The sequence below is a fragment of the Anopheles darlingi genome, chromosome 2 (genome assembly GCF_943734745.1).
Source record: "Anopheles darlingi chromosome 2, idAnoDarlMG_H_01, whole genome shotgun sequence".
Taxonomy (NCBI): Eukaryota; Metazoa; Arthropoda; class Insecta; order Diptera; family Culicidae; genus Anopheles; species Anopheles darlingi.
Genome location: NC_064874.1, coordinates 52244403 through 52264402, shown reverse-complemented (window position 1 = coordinate 52264402; position 20000 = coordinate 52244403). Strand labels below are relative to the sequence as shown.

General features: G+C 36.3%; 3 protein-coding genes across 7 annotated transcripts in view; all 3 read left to right on the top strand.

The window, feature by feature from the left end:
- LOC125951577 (ELKS/Rab6-interacting/CAST family member 1) overlaps window positions 1–5697 on the top strand; it is a 29649-nt gene extending 23952 nt beyond the window's left edge. For all 4 annotated transcript variants that reach the window (XM_049680505.1, XM_049680504.1, XM_049680503.1 and 1 more), the window contains 2 exons: window positions 1222–1356; window positions 1448–5697. In XM_049680505.1, coding sequence (XP_049536462.1) covers window positions 1222–1356; window positions 1448–1538 — 226 coding nt within the window. In that variant the 3' untranslated portion in view covers window positions 1539–5697. The remainder of the gene's footprint in view (window positions 1–1221; window positions 1357–1447) is intronic.
- An 847-nt stretch (window positions 5698–6544) lies between these two features.
- LOC125952484 (gamma-aminobutyric acid type B receptor subunit 1) lies at window positions 6545–12337 on the top strand. 2 transcript variants are annotated; one of them, XM_049681959.1, is made up of 17 exons: window positions 6545–6579; window positions 6967–7065; window positions 7347–7462; window positions 7557–7796; window positions 7859–7993; window positions 8082–8252; window positions 8324–8540; window positions 8635–8800; window positions 8874–9123; window positions 9199–9348; window positions 9412–9554; window positions 9683–9806; window positions 9890–10006; window positions 10086–10293; window positions 11503–11759; window positions 11831–11968; window positions 12050–12337. In XM_049681959.1, the coding sequence occupies exons 3-17, from the start codon at window positions 7406–7408 to the stop codon at window positions 12200–12202; spliced, it is 2526 nt and encodes an 841-aa protein (XP_049537916.1). In that variant the 5' UTR covers window positions 6545–6579; window positions 6967–7065; window positions 7347–7405; the 3' UTR covers window positions 12203–12337. The 2 variants fall into 2 exon arrangements, with proteins under 2 accessions (XP_049537916.1, XP_049537915.1); XM_049681958.1 differs by lacking the exon at window positions 6545–6579 and adding an exon at window positions 6828–6867.
- Window positions 12338–14018: 1681 nt separating this feature from the next.
- LOC125952485 (L-dopachrome tautomerase yellow-f2) lies at window positions 14019–16605 on the top strand. Its single transcript, XM_049681960.1, has 5 exons — window positions 14019–14350; window positions 15189–15295; window positions 15374–15471; window positions 15603–15755; window positions 15815–16605. Exons 1-5 carry the CDS (start codon window positions 14127–14129, stop codon window positions 16490–16492), a joined length of 1260 nt encoding a protein of 419 aa, XP_049537917.1. The 5' UTR covers window positions 14019–14126; the 3' UTR covers window positions 16493–16605.
- The last annotated feature ends 3395 nt before the right edge of the window (window positions 16606–20000 follow it).

Here is a 20000-nt window from a genome sequence, read left to right as displayed (position 1 = left end):
ACTACTAAATATCAACTGGGCGACAAAAAGTTTTCGAAGTATTATCATTTCCACTTTGATCGCCAGCGTCCGATCACTATCTACTTTCACACTATCACTATATACTATTACAGTACTGATTGCCACATTTCGTTACACTCTAGAATATTTTTTACTTTTATTTTCTTGCTATTTAAAATAGTGTTTCGGCCGAATAGAACGGCTAGAATAGAAAATTCTTTCACTGTTCCTGGTTGCATTTGAAAACATAAAATATGGCCTAATAATAATCCTTTTCCAAGTGCGAGGAACGTCAACTAAGCCTTTTTATCCGGTCCTGCAGTTGAACATAGATTTTTCATAATTATTCCAGATATTATCTTTTGCTGCTACAGAAGAAATGTTTGAGAATCATCTACTTAGTACATGCCTTTAATTTATTTTAGTGACATAATGCTTGCGTGAATGTATTGAGTTGGGGAGAAAGTAATCCATTATTTTTGGGTAAAGTTTAAGGTTTTTTCAAAAATATTTTCCATGCTCCGATTTACATCAGTATGAATCGTTTGGTTGTCAAATTTGCTACTTTTTTAATGCTAAGTTCATTATCCCTCTCTCCGAACAAAACCAGCTTATTTGATTATTTATGGGACCTTCAACTACACCGCAGCACCTTCTTACCAATTTGATCACGATATACTCCGTTTCAATACGCTTTGCGAACATTCTTTTGGTAGTAATTTTTCTAATATGATAGTATGTGATCTTTTCCTCGCCACTTATCACTATCTGTTTTAAAAATGGCTTGATTTTATTCTGATTTCGCATTATTTTTGTGATTTTATCGCCATTTTCGATGATGGACCTGCCTGCGTGAGAAGCATGTTTATATTGAAAACGTCGGAACGAAAATGTCGTTATTCACTTTAACATGCTATACCTTACAAACGAATGACGCAAATAAAAAACATTGCAGACTTTTTTTTAGTATGAAATGTACTCTTTGCAATGAGAATAAATTAGGATTTTTCAGTTGAAAACTTCACGAGATATTGAGCCACCTACTTTAAAAATAATGGATTACTTTCTCCCGAATTCGATGATTATAAAATTACTTTCTCCCCAGTCCGTTAAAAAAAGCTTTATTGACCATCAACTGACCCTGAGCTGAACTTATTGATCATAAACATGGTGAAACATAATTTACGGTTAAAAATATATGAATATATTTTATTTTTACAGAGCATCAAAGGATCTGGCAGAAGCTCGCGAAGAAGCTCAACGCTCAGCTGCGGAAACCGAACGTCTACTCCAGCTCGTACAAATGACACAAGAAGAACAAAATCAAAAAGAAAAAACAATAATGGATTTGCAGCAGTAAGTTTCATATTTTTTGTTATACGATGACGTAAAACATTATTTTAGCCGTACATTGAAATTGATTCTATAATTTACTCATTACTTACAGAGCCTTAAAAAATGCTCAAGCGAAATTAAAATCTGCACAAGCACAACCACAAGATGCGGGGCCGGCAGGATTCCTCAAAAGCTTTTTTTAAACTTCATCTGAACGATCTAACCATTGCATTATACGTCCGCTCGCAAAATATAGAACTAACGTTTACCATCATATAAAGCTTTGCTTGCGTCGTAGCTTACATCGTTTTGGTATAAATCAAAGGGATACATAAAGTACAACTAATAGAATAATATATAAGCTAATGTTAACCCATTTCGGACATAGACAAGGGCAAACGCTTGTCTATCCTCATCTTTTTTTTGCTAAACTTCTCGTAAAAGAATTATTAGCTTTATATTAGCTCACCACAGTAAAGGTATTGCAAAAGGATATAGCTGTAAAGTTGAATGTAAGTTTTTGGAATAAATAACAGTAAAAGATTCTTCAATAGTACCATCACGTACTGTAAACTATAACGAAACGCTTACGCTTGTATATAGCAAAAAGTGCTAATTGCATCAACTAAAATGCTTAAAATTTAACTGTTCAAGAACAGTAACAACAAGCAATATATTCACACTCTGTACAGCACGTTTACGTTCCACATGCCGTGGTACCTGGTTAAATGTAAACAAATGTAAATTGGTATAGACTGAATGTTGTTAAGATTCGTGCCATTGCAATCATTGGCATGAAAGAATATCGCTATGGCTGGAAAAACCACCAGGAGTGCAAAACGAGATAATTCTTTTATTTGGTTTGTTTGAAACAGATTATTTCGTAATGCTTCTCTTGTTATTTTATTTCGTAGACTATATTTAATCAAATGCTGAATTGCTATTGGTATAATATCTGGAACTACATAAACTCAGCTAACAAGAAATGCTAAGCAGCGTATTACAACTGTGACCTACAGATTGCAAATTACCTGCAAATTATTATTCGATGCTAAGACGGGATTTGGGATAATTTGCAACTTGAATTAAGTATTTCGGCTATTGTACAGTTTGTAGAAGTTATTAAAAAGAGAACGAGCGTGAAGATAATAGACAATAACTTCATCGAATCGTGTTAGCTGATTCTATCCAAACGGTTTGCAATGCTTTTGTGTCAAAATCAAAATTGAACAGAACTAATGGAGTTTTATAGTTTTCATATTGTCTAGATTTTATTTCTATGCCAAATCCAACTTAATGTTGCGAAATCCAGAGACAACTACAAACTACGATTTTGTTATTGCTTATGACTAATTACCTATTGAAAATCAAAAACATCCGGACGATACAATTTACAGAAATAAGAATATCGTTCACAGATTTGGTAATTATTATATCAATAGTTGAATCTAATAATCCTAACTTTAAATTCCAACCGAAAAAATCCATCGCAATATGTAGCAGTGGCAGAGCACACTGCCAATAACAGCACGAAATTCATCTACAAATACGTTCAAAGAGTTCGTTATGAATGTTACATGGTATCGCTGTTTCAACCATGCCTTGCCATGTCCATTCAAAGATAAAAGATAAAATCTTGCTACTAGAAAAACAAAACATGAAAAAAGTATATCAATAGATATCTAATTGTTCGACAGGTGTACATACTACTGTGTCCAAAAAGTAAGGTGACACGGAGTAACGTGTTGGAAAATCGTTGATTAGCAACAAGAGACCTTGCTGATGATATTATATCAAGAGGATCCGTCAATTACATTTTGAAGAATGTTTTGGTCCTCAAGCGCATCAGAGCTCGATCACTCATACTGCGTTGGATTTTCGCGACCAATTCACTCGCGATTCAGTTCACCAAAAGACTCCTTCATATCGTTCCACTACCACCATAAGCGCCTGATTGGGTTTCATGTGGCTTATGGCTATTCGACAAGCCTAAAATTTCGTTACGGGGACACTGTTTTGACACGATAGAGCAGATTCAAGCCGCTTCGAGAATGTGCTGAAGGTCATTCCTTTTCCACATGTTTCGAAAACTAAAAAATTCGTCGGCGTAAGTGTATTGTGTCTGGGAGGGAAGGGATACTTAAAGGCAATCAAATTGATTTGGAAGAAACATTAAGGAAATTTCAAAATAAATTTAATGTCACCTAATTTTTTGGACACAGTAGTATAGATATTGTATCTGTTCGGACTATAAATTTCATATCAATTGTAAGTTATAAAATGTGCGTCCTATTACTGGTTATATTAGTAAAAAAATGAAAATAGTTCAGTAATGGTTTAAGATCTTATTAATTTATTCTTTTCTTTTTTTTTCTTTTTTTTATTCTACTTTTAATTTGCAACTAACCACAGGCCGATTTCGATTCAAGTAAAAACCGGATAGGCCATTCATTATCAATGAATGTTTGAATAACCTGTCATTATTCTCGATGTTCATAAGAATATATAAATATTTTGAAACATCAAAAACAGTTTGTCTTGTGGTAGTTCTACTTCGGGTAATTAGTTTAAAAAGCGCACAGTACATGCATATTTTCTTGCGATATTTTGGTTCGCTTACTAAGTACAGATTTTCTCCAAAGAAAAAATTTAAAAAAATATTTTCATATTATACATATTTTGCAGATATTTCGGTTAACTTGTGCCTTGCGGTATATTTTAGTTGTCTTTGAAATGAATAATTAAATTAAATTTAGTTTGATTATTATAGTAATGCTCTTCTAAACTGCTTCAGTCTTGTGATTCCTTATCTCGTGCTACGACAATCAAATATGTTCAATGTTTTATGTTGCGCATTAAATTGGAAATTAATTTCGTATATGATTTATAAATATAAACATCATATTCAATAGAACACTGCCGACATTACACAAATGTACTCATTTGCCCAACTTTTATCTGTGATGTTATCATAATGATGAAACATATTAAATACAACAAAGATCAAACTATGATTAAGTCTTTTCGTACCATTCAACAAAATATAAAATGGAACTTATAGGGAGAACACAATGACTAACTTTTAGTCAACTAGGTTCACTTTCAAGTACAACGGTACAATGAAATTAGTTTTCTTTAGTTTTAAAAATCACTGCGCATTCTGAAACCAGCGCTCCGTAGTCAACCGTTTCAATTTCCAAAGTAGTTTGTGGCATATTCAAATATAGCAAATGTAATGAATTTCAAAATTATCTTCCTACTACACATATTGGCAACAATAAATTATCCCATAATTTGGGTTACAAATATCGTTGCATTCCATTGCAAACACTGTTGCACTTCAATGATAACGTTTTAGTTTTGCTGCAACTCTTGCAATACTCAATATTTAATTGCGTTAGTATAGTGACAGTTACAACACACCTACTGCACTAGCATCATATACAAATGATCGCAAAAGTATTTTAAACAACTTTTCTCCACTTGTCACTGTCGAACTGCAGTCAAACTTCTACTAAGTAGTGTCAAGAGAGTCGAAATAATCTAACCTATACTTACTCTGTACATTCTCGTATTAAACCGCCGTATATTTTGGTAAAAGAAAGTGGCGTTGCCGATGCGTTGATAGAACCACAGCGGAGATACACCAGAATATTGGAACGAAAATCTTAATGTGAAACAATAGAGTGTTACATGCGTAAATAAAAGATCAAGCAGAGATAAGGGCATTTATCGATAAAGGCGAGTAAATGGTACAAAATATTATATTCTCATAATATAAAGCGACGATAACCAATCACAGAAACGCCCATCGCTCGTAGTTAAGGTTGCAGGAAGTAATTACAAATTCTAGTTTCTAAATTTATTGCCCAATTGTTCTTTTAAAACATATCGCGAACATCATTAAGCAAAAATGCAAAACCAGGAAAACCAGCGAAAGGAGTTACTTAAAGAACAGTTGGAATAAATTGATATAAATACGGTGAAAACGCAACACACGAATGACAAAACATGGGATCATAGACTAAGTGATAAAAGTATTGCATTTCCCATTAGCTAATCTATCTCAAAATTATAAATAAATAAAAAATACGCGTAGTAGTAGTATCAACCTCGATAAAACAAAGCAGACATATAAGTTGTACAAAATGTTGCAAATGTGAAAAATTTAGTAAGTCGGCAATACAGCAACTATCATACGTTCGGATAATGTATAGCTTAGTGACTGTAACAAATTCGCAGAGATACATTATGAAGTATGTGCAGCACTGATCGATTGAAGACGGATGTGTATGACTACACATAAACGTAAACTCAGTAGTAATTAGATAAATATCCAATCCACACAAAAACACATACCCACACACACTTATATATATATATATATATATATATATATATATATATATATATGTATATATATATATATATATATATATATATATATATATATATATATATATATATATATATATATATATGTATATATATATATATATATATATTAGAATTTAACATTAGAATTATTATTAACAAGTACGAAATCGTAGCAAAGCCTATAAATTATTCGTAAAACCACACTCAGTATAATTGCCAAATGGCAAATAATCATTATTGCAAGAAATGCATAAAAAACCGGTTACTGTCAACTCTGTTAATGTTACTCTATGAAATATCAGAAAAAGAACAATAGAGACAAAATTTCTGTGTGCGTGAATAGTTAAAAGTGGAATAAAATTGTTGGAATGGTAATATCAATAAAAAAGACCCTTATCAAAATTCTATTGTATGTTTCCATAAATAAAAAAAACTGTATGATATATATGTTCAAAAAACCCGATGCGACACGTGGAAGGACAGGACGGGTTTTTTGTAGTCGTTGCAAGGTGAAATTTAACCTGACGCAGAAAATTATGATCCTGGTTACTAACCAGGCCTTAATGGACAGATACTTGGAGTACTTTCATAGGAACGAGTCATGCAGGTGAATCGCTCTCTTTTCCCTATTTGCTCCGCCTTATCAATTTGCCAATAATTAACCATCGAGAAGTGTCCGTGCCACCCTAGGCGGGCGTCTTGGAGAGGGAGGGATTCGAGAAAATTGGTTTTCCTCTTCGAATTTCGAGTTGGTCGTTGGCATTCTACTGTCTCATTTGAAAAAGTCATGTAGTTTCATCGAGCGAGCGAGCACCCTGTAACCTAAGGGATTTTTAGTACCGAGCTAAGGGATTTTTAGCACCCTGGGTTAGTGTTAGTGTAAATATAATTTTACTCTTATCAAAATGTTTAGACAATTCTGTTCATCAAGAGTAGTTTAGTTTTGAACTTGTCTTTTTCTTAAGATAAGTTGAATGCTTATAGACGATGTTTTTTTTTTGTTGTATCAAATCACAAATCGTCCGTCGGTGTATCCTTCGCAATCGGCAAATAATTGTCTGCGGCGCATGTGCCGTGTTTTCCCCTTTTTGTGCCTTCTAACAAGGATATTATGTGCAGTTCTTCAAGCAAGAGGATTTGCAAGTTTACTAAAGAGTTCGTTATCATTCGTATTCCAAATCCATTGTACTAGTGCAATCATTGCAATTAGATAAAATGATTTAGTAATTTGTGATGTTTGTATCATGTACACAGAACCTGCAAAAACCTTCAAACTTAAATGTAAAATCTACTTGGATGAAATGAAAATATTCATATCCTAAAAACTAGAGCTTCGGAAAACCGACGAAAATTGTAAGTATCATGGGTCGCATGCGCCAGTGTGAGCATAATGTGGAGCACTTTATTATCCATAATGGAAATAAGCTCAGTGAAATGCTCGCAGCATATTGAAAAAGCAAACAGAAAAGCCATTTCATGTTTGATATAGTAACGCATACAAAGTTTTTAATCATAGCATTCTTCTATTATGAATGTAATGAATGTATTACACTACCGGGCATGTAGTACATAATAATATACATAAATTTGATTGATTCTATTTTATGTGTATCGCTTTTTTACCTTATTAAAAGGCTCACACTTGATCCCAGTCTGAATTGCATTGATCACACAATCAGTATATCGGTTTGCAATGAAAATGCAGGTATCAAACAAAGGATTGCATTTTACAAGTAATATGGAAGATGATGTAAGTATAATCCAAATAAAGTGACAAATGGTCTAATGATAAAAACGCTTTTAATTTAGAACGTCGCTTTTCTAAAACTTGTATTTTATTTTAGGTTCAATACTATTCCGGATTACGAATAACTTCTTATATACTGATTGCTGTACTATTTGCTACTAGCGTAAAGGGTGCAAATCAACTGCATATTGGAGGCATTTTTCCGATTGCCGGTAAAGGGGGTTGGCAGGGAGGTCAAGCCTGCATGCCAGCAGCAAAACTAGCACTTCAAGATGTTAACGAAAATCCAGAATTATTGCCAGGATTCAATTTAACGTTGCATAGCAACGATAGCGAGGTGAGTTAATAGTGGTTTACAATATTATTTTAAAAAACAATGCATCTATTTTATTTCCGTAGTGCGAACCGGGTTTAGGGGCGAGTGTTATGTACAATTTACTCTACAACTCCCCTCAAAAACTAATGCTTTTAGCAGGATGTAGTACAGTTTGCACAACTGTGGCAGAAGCCGCAAAGATGTGGAATTTAGTTGTGGTAAGCTTCTATTTTCCAAAATAGTTTGCGGTGATACCATCAATTGGTTTCTAATTACAATAAACTATGCTTTTGTACTATAAATTAGCTATGCTACGGTGCATCCAGTCCGGCATTGTCTGACCGCAGTCGTTTTCCTACGCTATTCAGAACCCATCCTTCAGCAACAGTTCACAACCCAACTAGAATCAAACTTATGCAAAAATTCGATTGGTCAAGAGTGGCCATATTACAACAAGCGGAGGAAGTCTTTATATCGGTTAGTTCACTTCCAGCATTAGATACTATGTGATGAATTATGATCGACATTTTAAATTCTCAATTGGGTAGACAGTGGAAGATTTAGAAACAAGGTGCAAAGATGCTGGGATTGAGATCGTGACACGGCAATCTTTCCTTTCGGACCCCACCGATGCAGTCAGAAATCTACGTCGACAGGATGCACGGATCATTGTTGGATTATTTTATGTTGTAGCCGCCCGTCGAGTTTTATGTGAAATGTACAAACAACAACTATATGGGAGAGCATATGTTTGGTTCTTCATAGGTACGTCGTGTTACAGCGTATACAGCAACGCATGTTTTATTATATATAGTGTATTATTTCAACTCTTTCATGTATAATTTGTATTCCCATATAGGTTGGTACGAAGACAATTGGTACGAAGTGAATTTGAGGAATGAGAATATTTCCTGTACTAAAGAGCAAATGAAGATCGCTGCTGAAGGCCATCTAACGACTGAGGCATTGATGTGGAATCAAAACAATCAAAAAACTATATCTGGAATGTCGTCAGAGGATTTCAGGTATGCACCACACATTTTGGTTTATTCTGGAAATATTAATTATATTGCGTTAATCTTATCATTGCACTTTTAGAAAGCGTTTAAATGCTGCACTTATTGAAGAAGGCTACGACATCAGTCATAATCGATACCCAGAGGGATATCAGGAGGCCCCATTAGCATATGACGCAGTTTGGAGCGTAGCCCTAGCTTTTAACAAAACAATGCAGCGCCTTACACAATTGAACTGGGGGAAAAATCTTAAAGACTTCACCTACACCGATAAGGAAATAGCAAATGCAATATATGCAGCCATGAATTCGACACAATTTCTTGGCGTTTCGGTGAGTTTGTAATGAGGCTTTAGATAAGCAATGCTGGGTAGCCAGATATAATAAACAATTCACTTTATCTTCAAGGGCGTTGTGGCATTCAGTTCGCAAGGAGATCGAATCGCACTGACACAGATCGAGCAGATGATAGATGGTCAGTATTATAAGCTCGGATATTATGACACACAAGCAGATAATTTGACATGGTTCAACAAAGAGAAATGGGATGGAGAGAAGGTTAGAGCGACTGTGACATTAATGAATGAATTTAATTTCTGAATAAGTCTTTTTTACTTATAGGTTCCGCAAGATCGAACTATTGTAAGACGTGTCTTGAGGACAGTTTCGTTGCCTTTGTTCATCTGCATGAGTACCATTTCGTGTTTTGGCATTATAATTGCAATAGTTCTCATATTTTTTAATATTTGGCACAGGCACCGCAGGTATGAAATTTGAAAGTGGGAAGGCTTTGGTTTGGTCGAATTTTTATAGTAGATAGAACCAAATATTTTCGCATTCATATGTAAACCATTGTGGTATTTTTGGTAATTGTGATATTTAATATTCATAGGGTAATACAAACGTCACATCCCGTATGCAACACGATAATGCTTTTTGGAGTGATCATATGTCTTGTATCTGTTATTTTGCTGGGGATTGATGGTCAATTCATAACAGCAGAAAATTACCCGAAAGTGAGTTACTTCGTAACATATACTCCGAATATTGCCTTATTCTCATACTACTTTATTCTCATTATTTTTACTTTTTCTTAAAGGTATGCCAAGCTAGAGCATGGATCCTATCTACTGGATTTACCTTGGCCTACGGAGCAATGTTCAGTAAAGTATGGCGTGTACACCGATTCACGACGAAAACTAAAACTGACCCAAAAGTATGTGGCAAGAATCGCGTAGAGATGATAGTGAAGAACTGAAAGTTTACTTTTATTAATGATGTTGTCTTTGGGCTAGAAAAAAGTTGAACCGTGGAAACTCTACACAATGGTCTCTGGGCTGCTGCTTGTCGATTTGATCATATTATTGACATGGCAAATGCAGGATCCACTACAGCGACGATTGGAAACATTTCCATTGGAGGATCCTATATCTTCTAACGACGATGTAAAGATACGTCCGGAGCTAGAGCACTGTGAGAGTCACAATAACTCCGTTTGGCTAGGTAAGTTTGTAAAATGTTAAATTATTAAATATATAATTTAAAAAAGGTCGTATCCTGGTAGGCTATTCCCCATCAAAATTGTTCTTTTATGGTGATTGATTATAAATTGAGAATATCCCGAATAATATAATATTTAATCAAAATTCCGGCTAATAATAATAATAATTTAATATGACATTAGATTTATGTTGAAAATTCCTTAATTTTCCTTCCAAATCAATTTTTTTGCCTTCAAAGTTACCTCTCCGGACACAATGCACTTAAGCCGACGAATTTTCCAGTTTTCGAAACACGTGAAAAAGTCGTCTTTAGGAATGGCCTTCAGCACATTCTTTGCAGCGGCCTGAATCTACTCTATCGTGACAAAACAGTGTCCCCGGAACGAAATTTAGGCTTGTCGAATAGCCATAAGCCACATGAAACCAAATAAGGCGCATAACCATATGCTCCAACATACTACCACCAGGTAGTGGAACGATATGAGTGGAGCTTCTGGCAAAAAAAGTCGCGCAAATTCAACGCAGTGTGAGATGGTGCATTATCGTGATCGAGCACTGACGCGCTTGAGATGAAAAACATGCTTCAAAATGTAATTGGCGGATATGTTTGATATGCCAATATCCTCAGCAAAGGATCTTGTTGTTAATCGACGGTTTTCCAACACCAAATCTTGGATTTTTTGGACGTGAGCTGCATCGATTAATGTTGGTGATCGTTCAGGGCGTTCTTCTTCTTCTCAAAAATGTTCCCAACCTTTCTGAAAGTCTTTGCACCGCCTGTAAATATTTTTTTGACATAGTATTGTCACCAAAGGTATTCTGTACCATTCGCATTGGTACAGAATGTAAATTCTTTGCTCAAAAACAGTCTACATGTCGAAAAACGAAGATTTCACTTTTCAAAGATTATCACTTTATTCACGTAGTTCACAAAATAATACGTATCTCAAATAATAGTGAATATTTTGACGTAAAACTTGTCATGGTGGTCAATAACAGTGCTGACAACTTACAAAAAAATACTAAATTAAGGATATCCCTTTACGCGGGCAATTGGCATACCGTGTCAGCTTTCTTTTTGGATACAGTAGTATACATATCCGAATATCGACTGAAATTCTGTTACATTTGACGTATTCAAAACTTACCATGTCATACTATAAGCGAAAACTAATTACTATGAAGTATTATCGTAATTCTATTATTTCAGGAGTTATCTATGGATTCAAGGGATTGATTCTGGTATTTGGATTGTTTTTGGCTTATGAGACGCGGTCCATCAAAGTAAAACAAATAAACGACTCACGATACGTTGGAATGAGCATTTACAATGTAGTTGTTTTGTGCTTGATAACTGCACCAGTGGCGATGGTGATAGCTTCACAACAAGATGCTTCATTTGCTTTTGTTGCGTTAGCAGTAATATTTTGCTGTTTCCTCAGTATGTTACTAATCTTCGTTCCAAAGGTAATATTTAGTCACTCAATCGAAACTATGCATTACAAAGTTCTGAACGTTTTTTATAATTGTTACAACAGGTTATAGAAGTCCTAAGACATCCGAAGGATAAAGCGGAATCAAAGTTCAGTAACGATACCGGAATTTCAAAGGAAGAAGAAGAACGTTATCAGAAGCTCATATCAGAAAACGAGGATTTGCAGAAATTAATTGCTCAAGTAACTATTGGTTTTCTCACCTCTCACGGTACTTTTCCTTGTGAAAGGGTTAGTCAATTTCTGGTTTCAAACGTTTTGCAGAAAGAAGACAAAATAAGATTGCTGAAACAACGATTATCGGAAAAAGAAACGAAAAATGGAGTTCACTCTTTCTCTGATGCCCTCGATGGCACCTCAACGGCCGGTGGTGTTCAATTCAATCAACCTGCACCATCTACCTTAATTCAGAAATGATTCGAAGTGTACAACATAAAGCAGTAGCGGATTATCCTTCTGTCTCTGCACAAGCACCCACTGCTAACTCTAGGAATAGTTCTAACAATAATTTCATTTTCCTATTGAATGTATTACAAATAGGAAATAATAAAAAGATGCAGAAACAATAGATTTCAGCAGTATATACTTCGGATGTGTAGAAAAAAATAGAAATAAAACAATTAACATTTTAACAATCCAATGAAGTTCCCATCAAGTTGAAAGAAATTCCTTTATTTTAGTATAATAATTTTTTTAATGTTATATATGACTCTTCTCTTGCGCCCAGTTCTCTCACGCTCAGAAATGAGCTTCTTTTTAATATTCTTCAGTGAGGAATTATCCCAGTACGACAATTAAATCCTCTGCTTCCAAAGGGACCGAGTACTAAGGCCACATTTCTCAATTTTCTGTGTATAGCCAATTGTCATAATTTTCTGTGTAGAAATGAGCTTCACTACTCAGAATTGTATCCAAATGCAGTGATCTAGAAAATCGTTACTACTGCAGCTATTCCTACACAGCGTAAGGCCGTGAAAAGGTAATCGATTATCCAACTAGTTCCATGCTAATAAACATACGGCTCGCCCGTCATTATATATGTTAAAAAAAAACTAGTTCCATGCTAAATAATCTAAAGCACTGTCGAGACTAACGATTATTGATTATTATTCTTGAACAGTGATAAAATAAAATGTTAATTACAACTAATAACAATTATTAAACAATTTATTGCAGTTGTTGTTGTAACACTTTTCTGCTCGTTGGCACAAGGTTATCTTTAAACTTTGTTTAAATATAATTTTAGATTTTTTTTTAAAGGTTTAGACACTCGTTCGATTATGTCATTCCTCATTCTTAGTTAATTGTGTTCTGACATATCTTATTGCTTGTTTTCTAAGACCACAAATGATTACTTACTTGTTATAAGTAAACCTTTTATCTTTTTGACATGGAAACAACAAACTATAGCGAATAGCGCAAATGAACAATCTGATGAAAAATAACGGTGATCCCGCCATGAAAGAGCATAAAAATATTTATAACAGATTTCAAAAGTATTTATAGTATTTTTTAGTCAAGTTTATGTGGTACTACTCAATGAATCATTTGACGGTGGTGTTTACCGCCCGTCGCATTTATTTGGGCCACAAACAATTCACTAGACCGATCTAACTGATTGTAACTTCAGCAACAGGTATTATGCTGAAAAAGCTTTATGCATTAGCCATTCGTGACCACCAATTCGAAAGAACGATGTTGTTATGCAACTCATTGAACTGATGATACAGTGTACAATTAAAATAGAGTTGTTAGGCATTCGCTCTGCATCCGCTTGGAACTGTAATTTACGAGTTTGCTGTTTGTGCAGGCATCATCGATGATGTAATGAGTACTTCACAAAGTAAATCTGTTGTCATTCATCACGCACATAACAGATTTCTCTTTCTAGTTTCTTCCAAAAACGCAGGCAAAAACCTAAACAGCATAAACTGAAACCAATTTTTCGAATTATCCCAACAACTGATTCTTTACCAGAAGTAATACATTATTACCTTTAACATACACTCCCACGGTACATCGGATTATTCCCGACCTTTTGTTGGTGAGTGTGCTTAATAGAATAAAAAAAACTATGCAAATAGGAATGGAGTGAAAAAGAAAAGTAAAATAAAACCGGTATTCGCGGCAGAAACTCTGGTTTCTGCTCTGGAAGACCAGATCGGGCCGTTGTAGCAGGTTTCATGTGGCGGCACAAACGTGATCAAGAGGTGCGGTAGGTCGTTCCTGATCGTGTAGCTGATGTTCAGTAGTAGTCTGACGTTGAAAGGTTGACAAACTAGTTGGGAGCTCTGCACGACATCAAATATTATTCTCTTTATTTGCCATCCGACCATTCGACATGAAGCTTCATATTCCAATACTGTTAGGCGTGATTGTGACATTGAGATCGGAAGTGCTTAGTGTGAAACTTAAAGAAAAGTTTAAATGGCGTGATGTATCATTTGAGTGGCCGTCGGAAGCAACGAAACAGAATGCTCTGCATACCGGACAATATGTAGTCAAAAATAATCTACCGCTTGGATTAGAACGCTGGAGAGATAAATTGTTCATCACCGTACCAAGGTAATACAACAGCAGGGAAATATATATAGTGTGCCGATTGTTACATTCTTTAGAAGTAAGTGCGAATGCGTCCCATTCTATTCGCCTATTTATCTAAAGGCGTAAAGGCAAGTTGTGATCAATGATTCTGATGATTTTATTGATTAGCCGGTCAGTCTAAACTGACGATGACAGCTGCTTTTAAACATTTATAAGAAATGGCGAATTACAATTTTATAGTACTGGAAAACATTAAAAACTGAGTACTTAGCGATTTTTTCCAAGGAAAGCATTTAATAATAACATATGTTGAACATATGAATGTTTGCTTTAAATATTTTGCGGAACAATGAATTGTGCATCAAACATATGCCTTGCTTGTCCTTATGTATTTAAAAATAACAATTGTGTAAAAGAGACTATATAGAATTTCGGATCAACCAATTTTAAAAACATCGTACATACATGTGTCGGCTTAAAAATACAAACTATAACTGGTAATTATGCTCCAAAACAAAAGAAGTTGACCTTTACTCGCTCAATTGAAAACCCCATGTTCAATTATGCAGACAAGAGTTCTGCACCTAGGCAGGCTTAAAGTCAATAAATGCCGCGTGGTAACAAGTTGCAAATGGAACAGGTTTTTATTTATTCTTCCTTTATTCGCATGATGCTGATGATAATGTCAAGGGCCTCCAAAAAACCTCTTCAAGGTCTAATGAAGCTTGCAGATTCTCTCTGAAATAGTAGATCGATAGAACAGAAAACAATCTACTTTCAGCAGCACAAGAGTTATTAATTTAATAATATTAATTGTTTTAATAGAAACAGTAATTTTTATATACTCTTAAATTTACAGATGGAAAACTGGGGTGGCGGCCTCTTTAACTTACGTCAACGTTTCTGACGACATGACACCCAAACTACGTCCTTATCCTAGCTGGAACGAGAACATATTGCCAACTGGTATGTGGTATTAAAAGAGAAATATTCAAGGTTTTCATCTGATTAAAACTCTTCTAATGAAATCCCTTCTATTGGCAGAACCCGTAAACGGACAAAACGATTCTAACTATTTAAAAAGCAATTCTACCATCATTTCTACCTTCCGAGTGCGAGCCGATGAGTGTGACCGTTTATGGGTAATAATGTTGTATCATTTGGATCCATCTGGATTGTTGGACTTTCTTGACTCGACAGACTATATTTCCAAACCGTATACATACAAGTAAACTTACAATTACTTATTAACTAACGCTTACGCACACTACAGGTAATGGATACGGGATTGGCAGATATTCTGGGAGACGCTGTGCAATTCGCTCCACCATCTTTGCTGCTGTTTGACCTATACACTGATAAACTTATTCGGCGACACTTTTTCAACAGTTCATTACTGAAAGAAGACTCCTTTTTCGCGAATGTGGTAAGATGTTTTTACAATAGTCGTTGACCACGTTCATACCGAAATCTTTAAATCTGCAGATTGTTGATACCGAACGAGGAGATTGTGACAATGCTTTTGCGTACGTTCCAGACTTAGGAAGCTATGCCGTAATCGTTTACTCTTTTAACGAAGATCGATCCTGGCGTGTGAAGCACAATTTCTTTCACTTTGACCCACTGGCTGGTGATTACAACATAGGGGGCGTAAATTTCCAATGGACAGATGGTGTATTCGGAATGGCTGTTGGAAAGCGAACGAGCGATGGTTCACGGCCTGTATACTTTCATGCTTTTTCTAGCACCAAAGAATTCATGGTTCCCAATGTTATATTGAAAAATGAATCATATGCCCAAAACCCGCAATCCTACTACGATTTTAAGTTGCTTGGTGACCGCGGACCGAATTCCCAATCATCTGCTGAATTCTATGACACAGAAACTGGGGTTATTTTCTATACACAAGTAAACAAGGACGGAATAGGCTGCTGGAATACGGCCATGCCACTAAACGCGGACACTCAAGGCTTAGTCGACTCTGATAGCGATGCTTTGGTTTTTCCAAATGATTTAAAAGTTGATAGCGACGGTCAGCTATGGGTACTGTCCGACCGTTTGCCAATGTTTATTTTTACCAGCTTAGATGAAGAGCAGTATAACTACCGAATTTTGGTAGGAGAAACTAAGGAAATGATTAAAGGCACTCCATGTGACAACTAGGTAGGATGTAAAGGCACATCAAATGTGCATAATGTATTATGTCAACAAATTACTGTTGGTATACTGATTTTTATTCAAATGATGATTGAGAATTATATTGAGAGTTAAATAGCGTTGCGTACTTGTAGCGTTTTTTTGTTCGATCCGATATATAGGAGGCTAAACTGCTTGTCAATCGGCAGCGTCTTCGTCACCGTTAGCTTACTATATGGCTACTAAGCAACATGGAACACCGTTTCACAATGATAGCCTCACCCTATTTTCTCGATCTTTCGGTCAAATAAAATAATAATTTAAACTACATAAATGCTCCTTTTCTCTAAAAAAGTCGTGTGCAACTTGAATTTGGAAAATAAAATGATAATTGTGGATGAGGGAACAAAAAAACCAAAACGTGGTGCTTCGTAATGATTTTTGGAGAGATTTTTCGAAAAGTCGAGTTGTTTTGATCGTTTTTTATTTCGTTCGTTGTATCGTTTATTTCGTTCGTTGTATTGTTTATATCGTTTATCTCGTTTTTTCAAAACTCCGACACCTCGCTTTAAGAAAAGCCGGTGCTCAAACCACAACGGTTACGTGGAACGTGTTAGCTCGCGTAACGCTCCGTGTAACGTCCAACGGCGTTCTAAATTTGAATTTGAGTTTGAAGATATCATTGGCCGAATACCAGTCGAATTTGGGCCAGAAGAAATCCAGATGCATTTAACCATCACAATTATTACATATTATATATTAGAAACCACATTACAATAATACATAATTACATATATAATTACATTTTATATTAGAAACCGCTACGCTACAGCAACCGGCGGACTGGATATTGATTTTACCCTTGGCATTTCGTCTCCTGTAAAAGGTTGAAACGTAAAAAATTAGCTTTTTTTACTTTTGGGCGTTTGGTACCTTTGCGAGCTGCTTCCTGCACTGCTGCTGCGAATAAACAACTGTTTGAAAAAGTCCAGCGTCGTCCACCCTCCAGGGTCGGTTAGGGTCAGGGTCCAGTTCGGCCAAAGTCAGTTTGTCCGTACTCGAGGCATTAAGCTACAACTTCAACCTTAGGTGTTCGCGTTATTCGCTACAAATTTGCAACTTACATCTGGCGCTTAACTTTTCAATATGGGAGCTACAATGACTGGCAGATACCTGACACGCCAAGAAAAGAGCGACTGATTCAACTGGAGCGACCCTATCGACTCGACTCGTTCCGTTCGGGTCGCTCCAAGTCCGTTCAACGAGAGTGAAAGTGCGCCAGCGAGCCAGCCAGGCAACGACAGCAACACCCGTGAACCCAGAACGGCAGACTCGGCCATAAGGGCAATGTATTGAACCCGGCCGCAGGTCGGATTACTAAACACGCCAATCGGCGCCAATCGGCGGCTACCGATGACGCAGGCTATGTTGGCCTGGAACCGCGCAGCAAAACCGCCTGGTCAGCGCAAACAGCTCGCTGGAGTTGCAACGGCGCTGCGAAGAACAGCTGACTCTGTGGACGCTTACGGCGGGACCCTGGACCGTACGGAGAGGCACAGAAAGGTAAACGTGGGGGCGCTCACAGTTGGTAGAAACGGGGCTCGGATAGACAATCGAAACGGGCCGGATGGGCTGGTCACGCCGCGTCGCGTCGAAAGAAACCCGGGACTCGGGATTGGCGCCATCCTCTACCACTCAGCGGCGTCGCAAGTGTTGACCTGGAGTAGTACGTAAAGACGCAACGGAACAAAGAGAACCATTACTTACGCCCCGCTGTTGTCCCCTTCTCCATTTTGGCAGAATCATCTGGGCCAGCTTTGCGGAAAAGAAGGCTCTTCCTGGAGAATCCAGGTCTCCACGCGCTGTTGCCTTAAGGGGGGCTTCGGTATTTTATTTTATTTCTTCGCATTTACTTTTTACATTTTTTCATGAATGGTTATCCTTTTTGGGCTCAATCGAAGCAAAACTGACAAAGATATAGATTTTTGATAAACCGCATTTCATCCATTGCTTTTCAAAGCATCTCGCACCGGATTTTCCTAGCCGCTACCACTAGCGGATTTTCAAAAAACTATCAAACCAATAGCCTAGTATTTACCAGATAGCCCCATACTTCACATAAATGTGAGCAGAAAAGTGAGGGGGGCATATTTTTAAAAAATCCAAATCCTAATTACTTACTTCTGTTTATAGCAGAACATCCTTTATGAGCTAGCATATAGCGGAACTTACTAGATAATGATTACAGGTTAGAATCACGGTAGCCATAGTATCCAAACGATTTTATAATGAGATGTTAGCGAGCCACTACTATAGAACTTAAGCACTTATCCAGCAACACAGGCGTATCACTTTTCAATGACAATTACGGAATCAGGATCCGAGGAGTATTAGGTTAATAGTTGGGTAATTTATAAATATCGATATCTTCAGTGATACAGGAATCAGTATCAAATAGTTCGAATTGTTAGGGAAGAAAATTTGTACATTTCTTTGTGCAAACTAGGATATACCGTTCTCCAGAATCTCCACTTTAGTTAAACTGATCAATCTACTATGATTTGTTCTTAATGTGCGGATGTACATGCTGCACCTATTCATTAGGTCCTCGTTCTCCTATGATTCGGTTGCCGCTGTAAACGGTGTTAATACGATTTCGTTATGCTCAGTAGGTGTTTAGTCCTGTGAAACCCACATGAGAATTAAGTTATATGGCTACCGAAAGGTTGAGCAATAAGTCTCAACCACAGTATCCCTGTGCCAGTGAGAGGGGCCTACATACCTAGAGTATATTGCTCAGTATCCAAATAGCTCAAAAGCCAACGTTTTGTTACGCCTCTGGAACATTTGAGACATCTTAACGCAGCCTCTAGATGCGTGTAGATTGGTTGCTTTCGCTACGACAGAAGAAAATCCAATAGATATCCCGCTGTGAACCTTCACAGTGAGAACATATAGGAAAAAGTACAATAAACAACAACAAAGGTGTGTTAATATACAAAAACAACCAGCAGCAGTCGGCAACAGCATCAGTAGCATAGTTTCAACAGAGTCATTTGGAGTTATCGTTGCTCTTTCTGTGCCGCAAGAGATAGTCAATACAGCAGAAATGGCAGAATGGATTTGTAAAGTTTTTATTATAAAACGTCGTCGAGCAAGAGTCAAGTTGGGTTGAGTATTTTTCCACTTCTATTCATTGCTTGCAGTGAAGCATCTCCTTGCCATTTTTTCAGAAATTTTAGCAAAAATATTGAATCATTTATCATATGCACTGATTAGTTTAAATGATCTAAAATACTTCATTTTTTCGTTGTGATGCTGCTTGCTTGATCATATCGCCGAAACCCCATCTGACTGTATTAAAATTTTATGTGCGGTTGTCTACAACAGTTCAGTCGGAAATTGTAAAATTTAAATTCAACTAAAAGGTTTTATTCATCATTTTGGCATCTTAAAATTGTTTCAAAGCAGAAAGTTGAAATAATAAAACGGTTTGGATGATACGCTTAAAATGTGGGTGTGGCTATAGAAAGTT